The following is a 22617-nucleotide window of genomic DNA, read 5'->3' on the forward strand; positions in this document are numbered from 1 at the left end:
GTTTTAAAGCTGCAATAAGCTGTGAGCACAAATTACTTTTTAGTTTATACGAGTAACGCGCTAGCAAACCGGCAGATATGGAGCCACATTCAACATTCAGGATTCATTTGAAGTCATGTTTGTGGCCACCTGATGAATTTAATTCCAGTATTTATTCTCATTTAGAGATTTGATCTGGTTTACACCAACTCCCACGGGAAATATCTGTCTCTTGACCAGCTAGCTGCTAATTGTGTTTGTCTGTCGTTTGGTGCTGGGTTTGTAGAGTACAGGAGGTTTATTCCTGCCTGTTGTGGCTGAAAATGGCACTGAGCGGTGAGAGTGAATCTAAACAGTGAAACTGTGCACCATAAAACCAAAACAATGAGCTGAAAGACACTCTGGTTAATAATCTTTAATCTTTACATTCAATGCAAGTTATTATTATTTATTTTTTTACTTGGAATATTCCCTCATGAATGTGTGACATTTATAGCCTAAGCTAATTTCCAATGCTTGATTCTAGATTTTATTTTATAATAATATTCAGGGGTGATAAAAATATACCATTATAAATCATAAAAAAGTACCATAAATGTACATTCATTTAGATATAAACCTAATACTGCCACGACAACTGACATGAACATTAATTCATTTTCATAAATGTTTATAACAAAGCAAAGTTGACACTACTCAGGCTAGAGATCTATCATGACAGCTTGACATTAGCCAGGAAGACATAGCCTGTTAATCATCATGATATATGATAAAGTGTTTTGTTACACTGTTAAATGCTTCAGTGACAGTGTTGTGAATAATTTCTCCAAACTTTTATTAGTCTGAATCATTCATCTTACACTCTGTCTGCGAGTCGTAGTCATTTTTAGACAAGCTGAGAGATGAAGGGAAGCAACTGTGCTGAAAAAAAAAAATCAAAGGGCAACAGAAAATGATGGTGTTTTTCTGGAATCAAAGCTCGAAGTGAAGCTTTCAAAATGAAAGCAAATGTTTGGATGAATTCCTTTGGGGGTATCATGGGTAAAATCGCAGCTAATGCAAAAGTATTGATGCCTGCACTGCACCATAACAGCAAATCAAAACACAGCTAATCCTGCCAACTTCCCTAACTCTCTGACACAGTGCAAACTAAATATAATGTACGTCTTTAGATGGGTGTCTCACACTGAAGTGAAAGTGTTGACAGAATAAGGGCAGTTCTACTCAACCAGATGAGACTGGTTTCTGGTCTTTAAAGGAGTCATAAATCTCTACCACTGAATGTTGTTTTCAGCTGAGGATAAGGCTCGACTTCAGTCTGTGCTATTTAACAAATGTGGTCCAGTAGTGGCACTTGACAGACACGTTTATTAACTCTCATATTGCTGTTCAAGCATGGGATGCTCGTCACCAGGATGTGCGATATCAGTCAAAGTGCAGAAGTGTCACATGGTTTTTCAAAGCTGCAGTTAGAGGCTTAACACATATCACTGTATGCTTGCAGTCAGCATGTAAACTATGTTGTTTTTATCCATGATAGCTGTGTGGTTCTAGAGGTAGCAATGTTGGTCAACCCAGACTGAAATATCTCGACAACTATTGATGGATTTAGGTGATTCGGTGGCCTGCCTTTTCCTCTAGTGCCACCACAAGGTTGACTATTGTGGTTTTGAGTTAAATGTCTCAAAATCATTTGGATGAATTGTCAATTTGGTACAAACATGTTTCCCACAGGATGAATTAACAACTTTGGAGATCTTCTGACTTTTCATCGAGGGTTGTCATCAAGTGTTGCTGTCTCCGACCTTCCTGGTCAATGCTTCCCGACTGTAGTCGAGATGGTCCAGGGAATAATAGACTACTTGCTTCTGTTTTTGCAGTAACAAAACTTAAATCCATTTCACTGTGGCTTTTGTTTTATTTATTTTATAATACCCATGTTTCTAGTTGCGTATCTCGCTCGTCACTACCACAATACCCAGAATCACAAATTTGAATTTCAACTTTTTAATTAATAACAGACTATCTGCAAAACTAATGACACACATCCACCTCAGCTGTACCTTATGCTAAATAGCAAACATTAGCACGCCAGTGCAGTTAACAATGGTTAACATGCTGTAGTATTTAGAACATTAGCTTTTAGGTTTCAGACCCCACTCCTTCCATAGAAAAACCAGCTCATCATAAAATCATGAAAACATGATTTTTGTTTTCATGTGATGAAAACACACCTCTTATATTCCAATTCTGCTACTAGATCCTCTTAAATGTTACACACTGGGTCTTTAAACAGTTATTTCTAAAAATCAGGTCTCAAACAGTGTTGACATTGAGTCAAGCAGAGGTAATTAAGTCCAAACCAAGACCTGCAGTGCCTTTCTTTCTGAGTGTAACACAAATGCTTCAGAAGTTTATGCCTCCCCAGTGCACTGTTACATCTGGTACACACAGGTGTTAACTCAAAGTGTTTGTAGTGACAGAGAGAAAGTTAGAGAGAAAAGCATCTTTGAAGATTTTTTTAGCGAGGCGGTAAAAAACATAAGCGGTAAAAGCATCCAACAACAGTCAAGAACAACACAGATCCGAGTAAAAATAGGCCTGAAACGAGTCCAACACATCAGAAAAAAGCTGCTGAAATCTGAATCCAGAAACAAAACTGCACTCAAACACTGCAACCCTGAGCGAGAGTTCAAACTGGCAGCTTTCCAGCACAAGGAACTGCTCCTTCAGCCTCTAAACAACCAGTTAGTTTTATCATTAACCACACACAAGTGATCAAATGACAAGATATCATAAAATTACGTCATTCAGACTCAAACCTTTCACTTTATACTGCACAAAACAGGTTTACTGCAGTGTCAGTAGTAGAACCTAGCTTGCCATAAATAAAAGATCAAATTTCTCACTGAACCTGCTCTGTATAATGTGAATGATCTTAGCATGACTTCCTGTTTTTACCACAAAATATACAGTTTTTTTCACATTTCCATTGTCATTCTGTAGTTTGACAGACACTTACCTCCTTCAGGAGTTCTCTGCTTTGTGAGTAGTTGTCCTTATCTGAGAATATTTCTGACAGCTCCTCGTATCTCCTCACTGCTTCCCTGTCAAGTGACCCAAACAGTGAGTTTACAGTAAAAGATCATTGATATTTACTGTACTGAAGATATTTAGTACGCGCCAGATTTGAAGAGTTTGCAAACTATCATTGGATACTGAGGTTTGAGAGACAGCGACCGATGGGAAAATTGAGTAAAGAATGTCTTTTGAAAGTGCTTTTAAAAAATGTTACAACCTCATCTTGGTCACCCTAAACTTTCTTCTAAACAGGGAAACTTACAAAAACAAGTATTATTTGATCACTAAATGCACATGAAATTTCCTGTTTGTTTTAGGTCTGTTGCTTGCTTCATTTATGATTCAGAGAGGATGCCGTGACTGAAAATGGCTTGGGTTTATGTTGAGGGGACAACACTGCTGAAGTGGCATTTTTTATGTCTAGATTAAGGAAAGAGAGTTTACTTCTGCTTATTTACGAGGTTGACTACAGAGTTATTTACAAGGTTGCCTTGGTGCTTAATAAATAAAGTGTCCCGAGGGTAACAACAGTTGCCTGTAGTGCTGTTTGAAGTTATTAAGAAACTGTCCTCCTGGTCCTAACCACACCTCACATTTACAATTAGAATAATACCTTATGTAGGGTGGCTGAAGAATACATATTTAACGTGCTAACGTGCACAATACCATATTTTTACTTCAAACAAGTTATGACACAGTTAAAGATCTTTCAATATTTTTCCTTGGTCACCAGCAGAGGTCAATAAAAACCGCGTGTTTATATTAATGTTTATTGTCATGTTGCAGCAAACTAGGAATTTCATTGTTCAGTGAAAATGGTTCTCTGTGTATATGGCAATAAAGCCCTGATTACTTTTTATATGCTTTTTTAAAAACTTGTTCAGACCTGTCAGTGTCCTGCCACGTCTTCCTCAGCCGGTGGATGGGGTTACTCTGCAGGGCAGACACGATGGCATACAGCGAGGAGAAGTTCTTCCTGGCTCGGCACTCCTGATGAAAGCACACACACAGATGAATACCCTCATTTGCATGCACACACACACACATACTCACACACACTGTAACTGTCACCTGTGGGTGTGGATCTGGCTGGTGTTAAATTACAGTGTCGGCCTGAGGCGCTGAATAATGTATACTGCTAAAGAGGTTTGTCCCAAAAGAAACCTGGGATGAGCTCAGGACGCCAGCTTGGCAGCAGACCAGTGATACCTGACTTTGCCAAAGAGTGTGTGTGTGTGTATGTGTGTGTGTATGTGTGTGTGTGTGTGTGTGTGTGTGTGTGTGTGTGTGTGTGTGTGTGTGTGAGTGTGCGTTTGTGATGACAAATGCAGCTTTCTACAGCAATACTGGAGAGAATGTGTGTTTTATTCACAGATAAAGAGGCTGGGAAAGGAATGAAACTGCGTGACCATAACAACCAAGGACAGGATCTGTTTATGTGTGTTTGTGTTTGTGTGTTTGAGCTAATCCTGTTGTTGCTGTGAGCTTGTCAATATTTTAAAAGAAACCGATTCATAACAACCATAATGCTGTTACATAACCCAGTTAATCTACATTTCTCTTGTATAATAGCGAAAAATGTTAAGTAGATTCAAGCCTTTGCTGTTTGCCTTGAGGTTGTACATCAATTTTTTTTTGAATCAGCACATTACTGGTATGCACTGTTCATGCAGAGTACATTTCCTATTCCATTTCCTAAAGGTGTACTGGAACTTTAAGTCTACTTTCAGTGTAAAAATATGCTTAACAATCTCTTCAAAAGTGGTTGGCCAGAAAACGCCGTCAAATAGAGGAAGCACAATATTTGCTGCTGCTCTGTCCAGAAAAAGAATCGTAAATCAAGACCTCATTACTGCGTTTAGCTCTCAGCTATTGATTAAAGGGAAATTATGAGTACAGTCACAGCAAAAACCAAGCAGACTGTGAATTTGTGATGGTATGTGCATAGTCAGAGCTCAGAATAGGATTATAGTTAGGGGATTAATGGGGGTTTACTGTAGGAAAATGCACAGTTGAGGGTTTTGGAAGATTTGAAACCCCAACTGACGTACTGTTTTTTCAGTTCTAGCTTAAAGAAATGGCACACAATCCTGCTTGTTTTAGAGCAGTGACCTTTGATTTTTGTATACTGACCTCTGCCACGCTGATCCATTTCTCCAGCAGTCGAGCTCTCTGTTGGGTGCGCAGCTTTGTCGGCCACAGGCAGGATGCTAGAACTGAATTGGCCAACTTGTTGAACTGACGTATGGTGGCCCGGACCGACCAACAAACGCCTTCCCTCCCTTTCTTATCCCTCTGGGACCACAGCGAACCGAGGCAGTGGTACGGGACCAAACGGACAAACAGCTCCTGATAAGTGACAGCATATAGATCCATAAATAACAGCCTTTTTCTTAAAAATAACCAATTAAACCATGCAATGCAAGCATACAAATATATTCTGTAAACCAAATCACAGTCTGATAACTGTATTATATTCAATCATTACTCAATGTTTTGCTTTATGCCACTATCAAAAACATGTTCAGGCTTAAAAGAGAACTCACTGTCTCTATCTTGGTGAGCTGCTCAGCGATGAGTGCCGCAGGGAATCCCAGTATGCTGGTGGGTTCAAACTTGGAGGCGTCAGGAGGAGGGCTGGTGAAACCAGTTTGATCTGCAAAGGGTAAAGCTGTTCAATAAAACACACCTTTGTTTGTAGAGCCGTTATATATTTTCTATCCTTTCGTCGCAGCAATCGGTTTGTCTCAGATCTGTTGCTCTGATTCTTCACTTCACTGTGTCCAGTGTAATAGAGCTGTTTTGTTCCAGGAATGGTGGTCTAGTTATCTCAGAAAATTTCGAATGAGGAAATAAATCTAAATATAATACAGATAACGAGATATTTCACTCACGACCTCAAGATTAGGGGATGTGACAAAACAAGTTTGGAGTCAATGCTAGTGGATCTGAAGCTGTACTAAGACACAGTGGTGCTTTGAGCTAAATGCTAATGCTACTATGGTAACAAGCAGTGACAGCGCTAACATGCTGATGTTTAGCAGGTGTAATGTTTACTATTTTAACCATCTCAGTTTAGTTTAGTTCTGCTGTTTGACATCAGGGAGTAAGGATCATTATGAAATCAACATTAACCACAGAAGAGGTGCAGACTTTGAAATCAGTACTGGCCCACGGGTGAGGCGGGTGAGATAACTACATAAATATGCATTTTTTAATGAAGTATTCTTTATTCCTAACTCCATCCACTCACGAAAGCTGGACAACTATGTCATGCCTTCGCCATCCTGGGGAAAAAATCTCACAGAACGCTACTGAGTGACGCTCATCAGAGGGGATTTAGTGGATATACTTAACTGAAAAATAAGTAGGTATACTCTGTATGTCCTGCACTACAGCATTGATCACCAATGTTATTAGAATTCACCCTGAGGGGGACTTAAATGTCTGTACCAATCCATTTAATAGTTGTTGAGATATTTCATTCTGTACTAAAGTGGTGGGCCGAAGGACAGACAGACCTACATTTTCATCCACAAAGCAACAAGCAAAATTTATTTCAACCATGACCGCCTTTGGCTTTAATAACAGAGAAGCTGTAGTGTCCAGACTATTTCAGTAAAATGATTAAATTTTCAAGGATTTTAAACAACCTTCCACGTGCTCCCGGGTACAGAAGAAAACTGTTCTGAAAAATAGCATTCTAAAGGAGTTTTGTTCCATTTCTCTAATAAAGGAAGCCACAACCGTGTTATATTTTTCCGTCTTTTGCAGCCCCAGTTTGTGATTTATACTAAGAAGACGAGTTTACTTCTACATGAAAACCTCATCTGGCAAGGCCTTAACTGTGTCATTTAAATCCCAGTTAAAATACAGACCTTTGTGGGCGTCAGGGAGCAGGGCTTTCTCGCTGAGCTCCTCGGCTATCCTGAGGAGGCGAGCGCGGAGGTCAGCTGCAGATGAGGAGTCCTGGGGGAGGAGCGGAGCTAGGCGCAGCAGGCGAGAGGGCTCCCCCAAACTATTAAAATCTTCGGGATACTCAGAGAGCCACGTGCTGAACACTGTACACACCGCTCTGCAAAAAGGAGGACAAATGGTAAAGAGATAAATTAATTTTCCTCCCTGATGTTCATACTGATTCAGCATTAAAGGGCTTTGGGCGATGTTGATCTAAACTTTATGGGTCACAACATCAGAAACATGATAATCGTTTTTTAGGCTTGAGTGCCAGATAGTTCTGAGAAGAAAAGATTTCTTTGTAGTGCTATGTAGGTACATCAGGGCATCAGAAACCAACTTATGCCTTGTAGAAGAATAATTTGCAAATCAATCATGAGATTTTCATCGGATCCAGTGAAGGTAAGTGTGAGACTGTGGGACTTAGCATCTGGGGCATCTGTTTCTGGTATAAACCCTGAGCCGATGCAGGTTGCCGTAAGCAGATAAACAAGCTGCAGATTGGAATTGATTGAATATATTGATATTTTCAAACACATCTAAAAAGTTGCTAAGAAATCACGATCTTGAGGGATTTAGACAAGAAAAGCAGCTTAGAGATGAGTCTATAAGAAAAAGAACAAGATTGTTTTATTTGAACAGAGGTTGAATGTTAGCCTGTTTGCAATGAGTCATAAAAAATCCTGGCCAACAGCGAAGTGCAGGAAACGATAGCTGACATCTTCATATTTCTTGAACAAGAAGCAGGTCGTCACATTATACTAACAATTTGTCAGGTGGACAAAAATTCCACAGTCTACATTTAAAATCTGAACAGTAGTTAAAGCTTAGTACAGTGTTTTCTGTTGAGGTTCACTTGTTTAATGACCTTGTTTTAGAAGATGTAGCTATTCCCCACAGCTACACACATATATTTCAGTACACACACACACACACACACACACACACACACACACACACACACACACACACAACCACATCACATGTCACACTAAGTTCTGCTGAAATATTGGGTGCCATTTTCAAAAAACTCACTTGTTGAAAGATTGTCTCGTCTGGCTCCTCTCGCCGTCCCCAGGCGGGTGCTCCAATCTGTTAGCGGAGCAGAAAAAAACCAGAAACATCAGTATCATTCAGCTTCAACTGTGTGCATCTACTGTGTCATAAAAATACTTGAGCTTTTTATTTATGGCCTGGTTTTTCTCAAGATGCTTTTTAGCAAAACTGTTTTCCTAATGTTTACGTGTAAACTGAGCATGTTGCCAGGAGTCTAAACTCACTCTCCTTAGTGTTGCTTCTTTGGAGGAACTTTCCAAACAGGTGTTTGATATAAATGCCTCCATTATTTAATAGAGACTTTATAACAGAACTAAGAACCTGCACAAGCAAGTATTTTTGCTGAATTATGCTGCAGTTATTCAAAAATAGGCACACAGGTGCTTCCTGTATTATGCAAGTGTCTCTAAATTAAGCTATGTAATTAATCTAGAAACTTCTGTTTAAATTACACTAGCTTGAAGACAAATGGCAAAAGCAAAACTAACACCTGTTTATCTTGTGAAAATGAAAATTAGGTGTACAGTAAATTGATTAACCAGTTTTGCTGACTCTAATGTAACCATTTAATTGCACTTTAGTATTTAGTACACAAGCAGTGTGGCTCCATTACTACTGGATGACATTTGGTACAGATATGCACAGTGTTCCCTTGTGCACACTTTTCATTTAGTGCCATCTGAATTTTCAAGTTTTTTTTACATCTAGTGAAATATCTCAACGTCTACAAAATGGATCGGCACAACATTTTGTACAGGCATTAACAGTTCAATGAATCCTACTAACTTTTCTCTAGTGCTGCCATGAGGTTGACATTTGTGGTGTTGAGTAAAATGTCATTCATGTCATGTTTAATGGATTGCCATCAAAATGTGTTCAGACATTTATGTTCCCCTCAGGATGAATTGCAATCAGTCTAGTGATCCACCTTACTTTTCATCCAGCACCATCATCAGGTCAAAATTTGACTTTGTCCAAATACCTTCAGAACTAATGACATTCCCATCATCCTCAGCTGTACTAATGCTAATGTGTTAGCATACTAACACACTAAACCATAAAGGATGAACATGTTAAACATTATACCTGCTAAACAAAAGCATGTTAGCAGTTAATTGTCACAGAGCTGCTAGCATGGCTGGCTTTTTGTCTTCCTCCACCCAAGCTCTCACAGGATAGGATCAGTCTGAGATTTCAACGCTTCACACAGCACAAACCCAGCCAGACAGGATACTGACAGCTGCTGTGGTTGCTGTGCATCATTGCCGCTGGAGCTGCTATCATACCAGTTTTTAAACTTCTGTTTTTTTCTGTCTTAAAAAAACCCTGTCTGGAAAATACCAGACAAAAACTACAAATATAATTGCACTGATCAGATAAACCTCTCCTACCTGTCAGTGAGGATGTCCAGCACTCTCTTCGTGGTGGTGAAGGATCGATAGGTAGAGAGGAAGATGGTAATGAAGGAGGAGTCGCCCAAAGAAAATGAGTGGAGGAGGTGGAGCACCAGCTTCTCTTCTGTCCCTGCTTTCAGGCACTGTGAGCGGGAAATCGCTGACTGGAAGAAGACAGGAAGGAAAAGAGAGAGTTAATGTTACTGGAAACAGGAGGCCTTTTCACTCATCTCAAGCACTGTGTCCAGTCAGTCAGACACGACTTACCATCGGACTGTTGGGGGCACTATGCTGCTGTTTGACCACCACTGTGTAGATCACTCCATCCTCCTCCTCCTCCACCACAGTGGACTTTAGAGCACAGAAATCAGATTAAGACAAATTTCAAGTGTTGAAGAATGCATGAAAATCAGTATGAACTTCAGATTCTTTAAAAGATACTTGACACTGGGAGGAATAATCTGTTTCAATCTGTGAGCCAAGAATTTGGTCAAAAGAAAGGTGATTACTGCTGATTCCAAGTACTAAATTTAACCTTATCCTTTTACTGAACTAAACAGACTTACATCATTAGACAGCCTCATTAAAATATTCTGAGATATACTGTTCTACTAGAGAAACCCAATATCCATGTATGTGTAAAAAAAGGCTTAAAATCAAGTTTGAACTCATTTCTCACAGCTACATGGAGCTGTAACGATCCAGTTTTAGCCTCAGGGAAAGTCCCTGACACAGTTACCCTATTTTATACTGGTACTGACTCACAGGCACATTATCCCCTGCATGTTACAATGTTTAACACAGCTGGCCTTACCAGATCCAAAGGACAGTACCACGTAGTCTTCATTGGTGAGGGGTCTGCCTGAAGAAGAGCAGCAAACAAAACAGGCGTTAAGACAAAAATTGCTTGTTTGTCTTATTAGAAAAGGGCATTATACCACATGAGTAAATCAGCAGTATTATTCTGAGGCAGTCAGTGTCAGTATCTTTAGTCTGTGTGACCTCCATATGGAAGCAAACATGAAAAATGAAATCTGAGAAAACTTCTTAACAGAAATCAGCAAAGACATTAACAAATTTGAAAAGTGAAGATAGTTTTATTTTTGTGTCCCACAGGCAATCTCGCAACTCTATTTAAAAATCTTGCGGCTCTGTTTCCGTACATCTTTGCCTTGAACTTGAATTTGGCTGACATGCATCGCTAATGTTATTCAAGATGAACAATTCAGCTGCGTAATACGGGGCCCTGAAAGTCCAGAAAGATAACTTTTTCTTTTATCGTGTGCAAGAAGAAAAATAGATGAAAATGAAGCCTTCATGCAGCCTTAAAACCACTTAAACTGCCTATGACCAAGTACAATCAATGTGTAAGAATTTGTCTTGGCAGCATTAGTGCTCAGTCTTATCAATAAGCGCACACATGGCTCTAAAATAGCATAATTCCACAGCCCAAGTCATGTTTGCTAACATTATAAGCTACACATATTTTTTAATGTGTATTGTATGCATTTAATGCGTGTAAAGAGCAGTGGTGAAAAGTAAGTAATAACACAGATTATTTCCATTCTATAAAACGTCACACAGACATCAGACAGCTGTAGTTACTAGTTATTTTACAGACTGAGATTTTACATCGCTTGAGAGCCAAAAAGGTAAAGTTATGCAATATTTCACAAAAAGCAAAGATGTGTGTAGCAGAAATTTGTGTTTTTACTTCTATTCTACCCCATTAATCATCTCACAACCCCTCAGATTTATCTTGTGACTCTTTTTTTAGGGGTCTAAACCCTAGGTTAGGAACCACTGAACTAAGTTACCTTAGTTGCTCTCCCAAGTTTCCTGTCTATCTTCAAGCTACCATTATCCAAATAAAGGCCTACAAAGCCCCCTAAAACGTTAAGGATCTGAGACCCTTTCCACCACTGTTCACATGTTTACTTGTTTTTTAGGCATACTCACATCTATACCTGTACAGTTAAAGAGTTTCACTTATATAAGCATGGTTTACTGATGTAAACAAATCTCTGACAGCATTAAAAAAAAACATGAATAACTTAGTTAGTTGCTGTCTAATGTTAGTTACTCAGAGTAAAGGATTTTATCAACCAATTTGAGAGTGACAATCTTGTGTTGTGAATTGTTGGTGGTGGGTGGGGCCTGCCCTTTATTTACATCTAGACCCCAGTTTGAGCATTTAAGTACTATACTGATCAATATAACTTTACATGGCTCTTGACACTGATAGTTTCGCAACTGTGACTTTCCATGATAAAAAATGCATGAGCAAAACACTGTGTGAAGTCATCCTGCTTGTCTGGCGAAATCCCTAGACCATTTTAGACGTTTGTACTTGCTGTGAGTCAAGAGTTTGTATCTAAAAAAAACATGAGCAACACCTTGGAAACACAATCAGAACAAATACACCAAAAACACAACATCTTTTAAGCCCTTTTGACTGTTAATAGCGTCCGAAAAAAGATAAACTAATGACATGTTTTACATTTGAATTCATTTTGCACTTAATGACTTGTTAGCTTTCTCATATGCAAATGCCTAGACCACATATGACTCAAGAAACATATTCATACAGACAGGAGAAGTGCCTGATGAGTCCTGTTATTCCCCCTGTTTAACCTATGGTGTAATTAGTCGTAATACACATATGGTAGCCTCTGTTAGCCTCTTTCAAAATTACCTTGACTGGACTTGGCCGAAGGTCAACACTGCAAGCAGGCACTCCTTGCATTTAAAAAGGATCCTACAGCACTGAATTACATAGTGTGTGTATTTGAACCTGTTATTCTACGTGCTATCTCCTCTTGCTTTAAGAGAGATCTGTCTGTGATTCTTATCTTTCCCATGAAACCAGTCCAAGCTCACATACACACACGAAAAAAGGAAGAAAATGGTCACACAAATTACCTTGTCTTCAGCAAGTCCAGACAGGTAGCGATCCCTAAGCTTCCTGGAAATCTTCAGGATAAAGGTACTAATAGCATTTTCATTTTCTCCATTTTCTTTCATCTGTCGCTCTCTCTTTAGTCTCTCTCTCTCTCTACTCTTGATCAGCTCTTATTTCACCGTCAGTCAACCGAGATCTGTGTGTTTACGTCTTTCTTGTTTGCCTCTCTACGTCTTGTGGCTATGTATCACAAAGACACACCTGAAGCAGGAGCTAAGTCCGGCCCCGTAAGCCTGCATCACCTGGACACACCCATTACACACACACACACACACACACACACTCAGTACAAACACAGGGATAGGCATATGTTAAAGCTGATAGCACAACACTCATTTTGAGTGAGTCAGTTTTTTTTAGTTACCCATAGACAAACATACAGTGTGCGCTTGAAAAAGAAAATCACACACAGACACACTGCTTACACAAATCCAACCCTCATCAATGGGCACTTGCCTGCATACATATACACACACACACACACAAACACACTCACACTGAGAGACACAGCCCTGAAGCTATTTCCAGAACAATACCCCCTCTTTCAGTCTCTCCTCTCCTGCTCTCTTTGTCTTTGTATATGACCTTCCCATGCAGATAAACCAGTTTAACTGAGTATCCTGTTTAATACAACCCAAAGCAAAACAACAATCATAATATCTAATAACAGGTAGAAGTTGGACAGCCTTCATACTGTATTTTACCTGGCCTGCCATGCTGTTTGAGCAGTAAGAAGCCTGCAGTCTCGTAAAGAGAGGTAATAAATGTTCAGACAGCCACTAAACCAGGAAGCAAGCTGTGTTTATTTAAGGGGCTAATGACATCGCAGAGTGAAGCCATGTTAACTAGGTGGAGACTTTCACAGTTGTGTGTGTGTGTGAGGGCAGTTCGCTTATTAGTCTGTCAGCTAACACACAGCCCACACTGTAAGGTCAGTGATTAAAGGAGTATTTATTGATTTCTTTTTGGCCACTGGGGCAGTGGAACAGGCTGCAAATACAATATTTATCATATCTCTTTATGAAGTTGTTATGGTTAATGTTTTATCTAGCAGTTGCCTATTTCTATAACAGCAGACACAGAGCACCATTAGCTTGGCATTAGCATTTATTGCTACTCTCAGTCCTGCCTGGTGCAGCTGGAGATGAGGTTGAAGGTAAAAGGTGAAACATCTAAAACAATAAAGTTGTGGGCCGTGAAACCAAAACAATGAGCTAAAAGATGCAAAAATGCTATCTTCTACAATTCTTATTTCAGGTGTTTTTACACTAATGAATACATATCTGTGAATATTATATTCCATTTCTGCCAATACATCTTCCTAAATATGACACATTGGATCCTTTAAGTATACAGAGAATACAATTTCATCCTTAAGTCAGGTCCTCAGACTTGAAACTACAAGGAATGTGCTTACAGAAAAAAACTGAAAGTTTGCAAAAAAACATGTTAATTGCAAAATGTTACTCAAACTACTCTAGGACTGGAGCTGTTAATGGTGTCATAATGATGCTAATGAGCATTAGTCATCCTAAAAAGCCAGACCACACACAAAGTAAACTGTATTTACTCTGACTGAAAGCCTTGCATCACCTATCATTAGGCCCTGCTAGACACAATGTGTAAAAGCTTTATTTATTTTGAGTCTTGAGGTGTAAATATTGAAACCCACTGATACAATCCACAATTTACATTTTACACTTTACACCTTGGTTCATGAAATATTATAGATGTGCTGATAAAACAAATATACTAAATTACAATCTCAGTCTTAGCTTGTTTATTTATGTGATAGTAAAATGTCCCCACCAGGGCAAAGTCTTACTGCTTATAAAAGAATAAAAGTGATTTAGAATTCTTATGCTAGTCACTTGTCTGGCCTTAGCATAGTGAGCCTGTGGGCCTTTATCACAGACACAAAGAAATCTAGCCCTTTCCTCTGTTTCCTTATTCCAGACAGCGCTGGTATATTGCGATACTTGAGATAGAAGTGTATCCAGTGGAGCGTCAATTGGGTTTGCTTCCTGAATCCAGGCTGAATCTGGGTCAGAGAAACCAGCCTTTTCTTCTGAGAAACTTTTCAAAGTAATAGGTGTGTGTAATTTGGAGTTTAGCTGCTTCAAAGGCTGGTGGATAAGCATCATGATGGGACACGGTGGTGGGTGGCATGAGTTGGTTCTGGTTTACAAAAATGACTCTGCAGCTGGTATTTGGGAATGTAAAATACAGATTTTCCCTTATGTACTATTGTTGGTGCCATATATGACACTTTGTTTATATTCTTATGAAAAATTGGGATGTTCTCTAAGGGCCCTCCAGCCATCCTTTTTCTTAAAGCCCCCCCTCCCCCAGCTGCATGCAGGAAGTACATAATAAGTGGAGACAAACACAGGAAGCAGGACGTGCTGTCGTGTTGCGAAGCTATTTTTCTTCCCCTCTCCTTCCATCGCAAATCCAGGCAGCTTTAACCTCTCCTCCTGAACAACTACGTCAGCTATTGGACGGCACCAGAAAAGCAACGGGCAGGAAGTCAACTCTCCATTTTCACCCCTCAGTCTCAAAAAACAACCAGTTCCAACCTTTTTCTTTAAACAAATCCAAGTAGTTGGACTTCCTCTGTGCCAAAAAGCTTTGACTTTGAACAAATACACACAACCACTGACGCACTTATTTACAACCAAGTCTTTCCACCGAACAGGGGGTCATAAATACATCTTCTAAAGCTTTATTTAAAGATAACCATTGTTTTTTGAGTGGCCCACAACCCCGACCCCTTCCTTCCTATCTTTCTCTCTGCTCCTCTTCTCACGCTTTCATCTATGTATCCCTTGGTGCCCGTTATCTACTCTCTTTCAAGTAAAACTCTGTGGCATTTAAGTCAAAGCTGTTCTATTCGCTTTAAAGGGAAGAAATCCTCCTGTGGATACGATTACTCCGTTACTGTAGATATCATCAGTCTGTGATGTTAGTTTGTAGGGAATAGTTGACTTTTCAGTGTGAAAACCTTGCATTAACCTGTCTAATTCAAATTCAGACTCAGAGAAACAGAAGGAAATTCTACTTTAGTGAGTGATTTCCAGAAAAATTTCCAGAAAAACAGATATTACCATGTTCCTGTCAGTCAAAAGTGGATTATGGGTGTATACAGTAACTAGGTAGCCAGCCAAGCAATGTTTAAACATATGGGGGTAAAATATATGGCAAAAAGCATGTGGACACCTGAACATTACATGCATTTGTGATTGTTAAACATGTTATTCCAAAACCATGGGCAGTAATTTGCTGTTATAACCATCTCCACTCTTTCAGGTTCAGGCTTTCCACAAGATTTTGTGAATCTGGCTGCAGGCCTTGCTTCCATTCAGCCACAAGAACATTAGTGTCACTGATGTTAGGCAATAAAACCTGGCTCAAGGTGCCGCTGAAGCACTGCCCCCCCCTCCACACACACATCTTTCTGCTGTCACAATTGAGGGGGCTGTGCAAATTCTGTAACTTTTCGAAACCGACAATTTGACATTCACGCCCACTTCACATCATGATGGCCAGCTAAGCAGAGGTGAAAAAGGAGTCAGGGTTTGCAATTCTCTCAATAGCTCTCTTTTTTCATTCTTGAAACAAATATTTCTGTCACATTTCGTGCGTATAATGAAGTACAACACTATAAACGACTTCCAGGAGAGACTGTCTGAGGATGTGCTCCATTAAACAACACTGCGTCTCCCTGCTTTCTATGATGGCTGGATTTCCACCCCACCTTCGAGTGCTACCGTTCGGGGCGACTATAAATGCTTTTGCGTTACAAACCAACAGCCCAGTCTCACGCCAAAGCGTATAATAGACCCGTCAATCCACTAGAAGATTCTGTGTCACACTTTGCCTCACCTTGAAAAATACATGTTTGTATAAAGGTCCAGTACCAGCAGTAGTATTAAGAGTGACAAAGTTTGTGCTTAGATGAAATTGGGTGGATAGATGCATCAAACAAACACAGGACTTTTACCCAGGAGACCACTGTTCAAGTACTGTGAAACCAAAAGTCAGTATTGACTTGTCAGGTACGACTTTTTCCTAAACCTAATCAAACTGTGAACTCAACAAGCTACTAATTCTTTTCGAGCATAACCTGACGATCACAGTCGGTGTTCCAGTTAAACCCAAATGTGTCAGAGGTCAGGGCTCTGTGCAAGACGGTCATGTTCTTCCACACCAAAATGGGGAAAGTTGGAAGCACACTCTTGTCTAAAAAAGTAAAAGTATCTGTTAAGACTGACCTTTTTTAATTGAATTTAATATAGCCCCAGCCCAAGCGATGCAAACACCCTTAGATCAAAAGGACACAAAAGTATGTGTCTACATACTTTTGGCCAGCTAGTGTATCTATTGGTGCCGTAAGTGGAACGCACGAGGGTATAGTTTTGTCATGGGAAGTGAAGTACACAACACAATGCCTTGTTCTCTTTGGGAAAGGGTGAATGATTTGCTGCTTGCATTTCTATGTCATGTGTTAAGGATAGAGAAAAGAGTAATGGAAAAAGTCAATGGGATCAAAACATTTTTTAAGAACATGTCACAAATTGCCTGTTCTGACCTATCTTATAAAGTTACGAATGCCACATCAGTGAATCATTCCAACTGACTCTGCTCATGAAATCTGACCCCATTTGAGTTACCAGTTTATAACAGCTCGGCCCCTTATTCAAAATATCTTGTAGCTCTATCTGCATTCTGGTCTCTTGAGGCTGTATTCAGTACAGAAACATGCCTTTTCTATGATACATTTCTTGCTGTGTAATTGTTGAATATCCATAAATAGTGAGTTTAGAGAGGAGATTTTTAGTTTGAAAACAGACTTCATATTTATATATTAATTATTATATCTCAGCTGTCTAATCTTTTGTATCTGCATTTGTTTTTTTGTTACCATTTGGCAAATTATCATCCACCAAGCAAGAAAATAGGCTCAAAAATAGTATCTATTTTCTATTACCATGCTTTGTGTTTCAGGCTTGATTTTCATCTCAATTAATGAAACTGAATTTGAAAACCTTATTTGTTTCTTTCACCTACAAGCTTCATTGTTCACTCGAGGTTGCCACTTCATGCATTCTGACTCACACATTCAAGTTTCCCTCATTAAAGAATGAGCAAGTGGCCATATTGGATTTCACTCGACAGACTGTCCTTGGAGACGGCCTGTGATACTGGATACTGTTTATAGGGAGAGCAGGTGTACACCACATCGACTGGCCGAACCGCCACATGCATTATTTACTGCGAGGTCGAGCAGCCGCTATGTGACACGAGCACGGAGGAAGTCTGCTCATACGGAAAGAGAGTCAGTGCAACTTCTTTTTTTAGCTGTGAGGAGTTTCTTGAGGGCTGGTGTGAAGTAAAACCAAAGAGCCATATGCAGATCATGGGTGACGAGGGCAAGAAAGTTGGTCAATAGATCATCATGACTCAGGAAAAATGTATTAAAAAAAATATAGCTATTCTTGAGGTTTTCACCACCCACATCTGTCTGTGGATATCAAAAACTAAACGAATGATACTTCGCGATAAGAAGTCTCACAGTTCTCAAAAAGAAAACCTCAAAATAATGCCCTAACTATGTGTAAAGTTAACACAGCAACCATCTGAAAAGCTTCTGATAAGGCTCAACGAACCTCACCTATCAAGTCTCTAAACATTAACCGAGGTTAAAGGTCGTGGGAAATGAGACCTGTGCCACGAACCTCTCAACTTCCTCAATTTTAGTTCAACTTTTGTCCATATTACCAATGTTAGCCTGGAGTAATTCCAGTTATAAAAGGCACACAAAAGTTGAGGAGCTTTCCCAAAACAAGAAGCAAAGAAGTGCAGGAAAAAGCTTATTAAATTTAAACAAGGCCAATGTTGTGTTCAGACCAAATGTGAGGTAAAATACGGAGTGCTTTTTGGATTATCTCACAGCCCTCTAATATTCAGCCTTAACAGCAAGTGGTAGTGGTTTGTAGTAAAGTATAACTGATAGCTGGAAACCTGGATGTGACATCCTGACTTTGGCTCTCTATAAGCATCCTGTTATTACAAGCAATCACGATCACTAAAACACTTAATACTACAGTGTTATCACACTGTTTCCAGTCTGTGTACCAATATTCCTTTGAAAAAAAAAATGGTTTAATGTCCTCTATGTAGCTGGTTGAATTTATACATTTTATGGAAACTAACAGCATTTGGGTTGCCCTGGTGGAAAAGCTGTAAATACAAACACATGCCAACTTCATCTTCCTTTCTGTCTGTATCACACTGACTTTATTCCCTAAGGGTTTTCGGAAAACCAGCCGACTGCATCTGCTGTTTATTCAAGGAACCGATGGTCCAACGCAGCTTGTACAGTTTCACAGAGGATTGCTCTAAATGCTGTTAGCTGTGTCGGCCAGAAGAGCCATGACAAATAAAAAGTTCCCCTAATCCCCTAGAAGCTCCGTCATATCACTTCATTGTGCGAACAGAAGAAAAACTAATAAAGTAGCTAGTATGAGACTGTCAATACTCAAATAACACCACACAGAATTTCAAAGCTGTGAGAAATATAGTACAACTTTATATCACTCTGTAACGTGCTCCAGTGACAAAATAATAGATGTGTTTTAATGGGGTCAAACAAAAAAAACCTCACCTGTGAAGAGTCCAGTTCATCGCTGCCGCTCCCCCTCCTGGATTGGTTGCTCGGGATGATGCTGTCAGGCAGTAAGGGCCGGTAGCCAATGAGAGGCACATCGCTCGACTCCACCCCAGGCAGGTCACAACCACCTGTTCGCATGTTACGGGGCAGCATGGTGCCAGCTGCCACAGACAGGATGAACATAAGAAAAGAAGTGTTTCACGGTCTCTTTGGCAGTCGTTCAGGCAAACATCTTGAGAGTTGTTAGGATTAAATAAGTGATAACATGTTCATTAGTGCTCAAAATAACACAATATAATATTCTCCTTATAAATCCCTCCAGAAAGGTTAAGTAGTATAGAGTCCTCACTAAGACCAGGAAAGCGTTGTCTTACTATTGGCACTGATTGATATAGGGCTAAAATACATCTCTGATCCGCTGCTGGACAATATGAACCAACTAGACCTCTCAGATCGTCTGGGACAGGTCCGCTTCTGTTCTTACAGCCAAAACAAAACATAGGAAAGCTCAGTTTCTGTGCACCACATTTCTGAAACAAAGTTCCAGAAACCTTGGGGTCTGTTTCAGCTTTCAATTCTTTAAAATTGAGGCTTATAACTTCTGTGTTTGTCACTGCCTTTTATTACATTCACACTTTTTACTAATTCATACCCTACACTGCACTGTATTTTTTATTATCCTGTTTATTTTCTAATATTCAGTTATAGCGTATTTTTATCTTCTATTTTATTTTCATATTCTTAAATGCTATTTATATGTATTTCTTTTATACCTCATCTTAAGAACTAGGTTTAACATTTTTCAAGTCTCTCTTAGTAGACTTAATAGCCAGATACCCATATGAACATTGGTTTTGCCTGCTATAATCATTCCTCCTGTTCATACTGACCAATAAAAGATCTCTTTCTAATGGACAAAAGTCCTCGTTCTGTGCAACATTGTATTCAAAAGTTTATCAGAAGTTAATATGCCATCCTTAAATGCCTGTTTATGGCTCATGTAAAGCACTTTGAACTGCCCTGAATGCACATTTCTGAACTTTGACATTTATTGTAGGTAGATAAAAGATGGATACACTGAACTCTCTGCGATCACATTACAGTCTAATTAGAACAGAAATATATTCCAATAAATGTATAACCACATTAATTTCAGTGTTTGAGCCTCTGTTTGTAAGTAAATACTCCGAACCTGCTGAAGATCATCATTAGACAGTGTATCAGGCATCGTTTGACTTCCAAAAACAGTGCAGCAACCTTTGAGTGCAAATTCAAGTCATTTTAAAAGAAAGGCACACACTACAGTAAGCTTGGAGGCCATTTCGTGGTTAATTTGTTTAACACATTCACTGTGCCCCACAGCAGGTCAGGATTTGCATAGTAACCCCTCCTTCCATTTCCCTTTCCCCTTCTTGGTATTTGGATTGCCATGTAGATAGACATCTAGTAAACAGTGTTTCAGGAAGAGAGGTGTAGGAGGGAAAAAGATGCGGAGGTTGATACAGTGTAAGCACTATTATGGAAATGTGAACTCTTACACAGTGATGCAAGCCTGAACCTAATAATGAAACAGCTGTTTGAGCGTGCAGTGCATTACATGTGGATAAATAATGTGTGCATTGCAGTTTCTTTTGACTCTGTGAGCACAACCTGCAGAATGGCTGTCTAAATGCTGTATCTGAAAATCCACAGAATCAATCCCCTGAAGACCCCCTGTCGACTCTCACAGCCCTGGATAAGAAAGAGCGGGAGCTAAAATGCCTCGAGTGTGATATAAAAATGTGCTGGCACTCCCAACTTTCCATTGTGCTTTTGTGTTGGACTCCTGCATTGTTGTAGCACTTGTGCAAGGCTCACTTTCTCTTATTTATCATTGCTGTAGGTTTCTAATTTTGCTCATTATAATCTTGCTTAAGAAACCAGTTTGCAGTCTCCACAAGAGGAAAAGACACACGCAGGCCTGCAGGGAAAACAAGTCATATAAACAGTGCAGTTTATGCTCTGACCAACGGCTATGTAGAAGTCTGAATGCCTGCCATTCACTGACTCTGACCAAAGCAAACAGCACATATGACTGAGGTGTACACACACATACAGCTGTAACTAGGTTACAGTTAAGTCACACCCCATAATACTCCTTTTCTGCACAAAAAATGCAGCCATAGGGTGGTGCTACAGTTATGTTCAGTCCTAATGGCAGCTTCTGTCACAATGTAGGCTGCATGATGAGAATAAAGCCTGACAGTATGAGGGCTGTAAAAGTTTGTGCGTGCTGACACTCCTCTTACAACACGCTCGAGTGACAGATGATGACATTTGCTTCCTACTGTGAGTGACTCAATGACATGAAGGCCCTGGCAATTTAAAAATAGGCTATAAAATGAACAAAATAGTTGAAGAGAAACGAGGGAAGCTGTAATTCAACTTACTAATAGCCAGGTGTCATTCGCAGGATGCGGGCTATCCAACTGTGCTCAGCCGGATTCAGGCAGCATTGGGTGACCGCTGGTGCTGCTGGATCGGTGGCCGGCTCAGCTGAGGAGAGTCGCACCCATCTGTACCACCGTCACCGACGACTACGACTAGGGAGCTCCGTCCTCCGCCTCGGCCCCCTCCACCCTCTCTCTTTCTTCTCTCTCTCTCTCTCTCTCCCCCCTATATCTGTGTCCCCACACCGCTCGTCTGTCCAGACTTCAGCGGCTGATAGCGCACTTTGGACAAGCTGTAAACTCCCTCTCCTCTCCTCTCCTCTCCTCTCCTCCCCTCTCCCTCTCCCCTCTCTCTCTCTCTCTCTCTGGGGCGTCGCAGTTCCTGTATGTTGTGCACTCAGCGCTTAGGCAACAGCTCCGTGTCTCTGGGTGGCACACAGTGTGAGGATACTGTACAACACACACCGGCTTCCCAGCTCCTCCGGGGAAATGTCACTTCAGGGACCGGAGAGACGTCCCGCGCACGACCGCATTTCCGCACAGCCGGCTCGCGCGCACGCACGCACCCCTGCAGGCATGCATACACCGGCGCCGTTGCCAATGACAGTGCTATAACCTCTTCACCCCAAATTCACTACACTTTACATGCAAATATTATACTTTTACTCCTTTAAATGTATTTAACAGCCGTACAGTAATCACTAGTCAGTTTGCAGAAAAGCATCTTATGCATAAAAAAAGATAATAATCATTAAATAGGCTATGATGCATTGTTATAGATTAGATGTACCAATAACAGTATATAAATTAAAATGAGCTCCACCAATAACAGTATATAAATTAAAATGAGCTCCACCTTAACCAGTTACACTAAAATGCTGCATAAATGCTTACTTGTAAGGTACATTTTGCATGCAGGACATTTACTTGTAATGGAGTATGCTTACACTGTGGTATTGGTGTCTTTACTAGGATGCCAAACTAACATTAGACATGTTGCTGTTGTTGCCTGCTTCAGCTGCTGCAAGGATGAACACATGGAAAATGACCAGAAACAATGCAAAGGCACAATGCATGACTACATAT

At 40.1% G+C, this 22617-nt stretch overlaps 1 protein-coding gene across 2 annotated transcripts in view; it reads right to left on the reverse strand.

Moving 5' to 3' along the window:
* The window catches only part of rgl2 (ral guanine nucleotide dissociation stimulator-like 2), a 28420-nt gene extending 6557 nt beyond the window's left edge, over positions 1 to 21863 (reverse strand). The window contains exons 1-11 of one of the 2 annotated variants that reach the window (XM_051407723.1): positions 21532 to 21863; positions 19097 to 19263; positions 10282 to 10329; positions 9735 to 9818; positions 9465 to 9631; positions 8053 to 8109; positions 6939 to 7135; positions 5607 to 5716; positions 5194 to 5409; positions 3947 to 4050; positions 3002 to 3086 (exon numbers count right to left, since the gene is read on the reverse strand). In XM_051407723.1, coding sequence (XP_051263683.1) covers positions 3002 to 3086; positions 3947 to 4050; positions 5194 to 5409; positions 5607 to 5716; positions 6939 to 7135; positions 8053 to 8109; positions 9465 to 9631; positions 9735 to 9818; positions 10282 to 10329; positions 19097 to 19255 — 1227 coding nt within the window. In that variant the 5' untranslated portion in view covers positions 19256 to 19263; positions 21532 to 21863. Of the gene's footprint in view, positions 1 to 3001; positions 3087 to 3946; positions 4051 to 5193; positions 5410 to 5606; positions 5717 to 6938; positions 7136 to 8052; positions 8110 to 9464; positions 9632 to 9734; positions 9819 to 10281; positions 10330 to 12389; positions 12620 to 19096; positions 19264 to 21531 lie in introns of those variants that run through there. The other variant, XM_051407724.1, reaches the window with a different exon arrangement.
* Between the last annotated feature and the right edge of the window lie 754 nt (positions 21864 to 22617).

The sequence above is a fragment of the Dicentrarchus labrax genome, unplaced genomic scaffold (genome assembly GCF_905237075.1).
Source record: "Dicentrarchus labrax unplaced genomic scaffold, dlabrax2021, whole genome shotgun sequence".
Classification (NCBI taxonomy): domain Eukaryota; kingdom Metazoa; phylum Chordata; class Actinopteri; family Moronidae; genus Dicentrarchus; species Dicentrarchus labrax.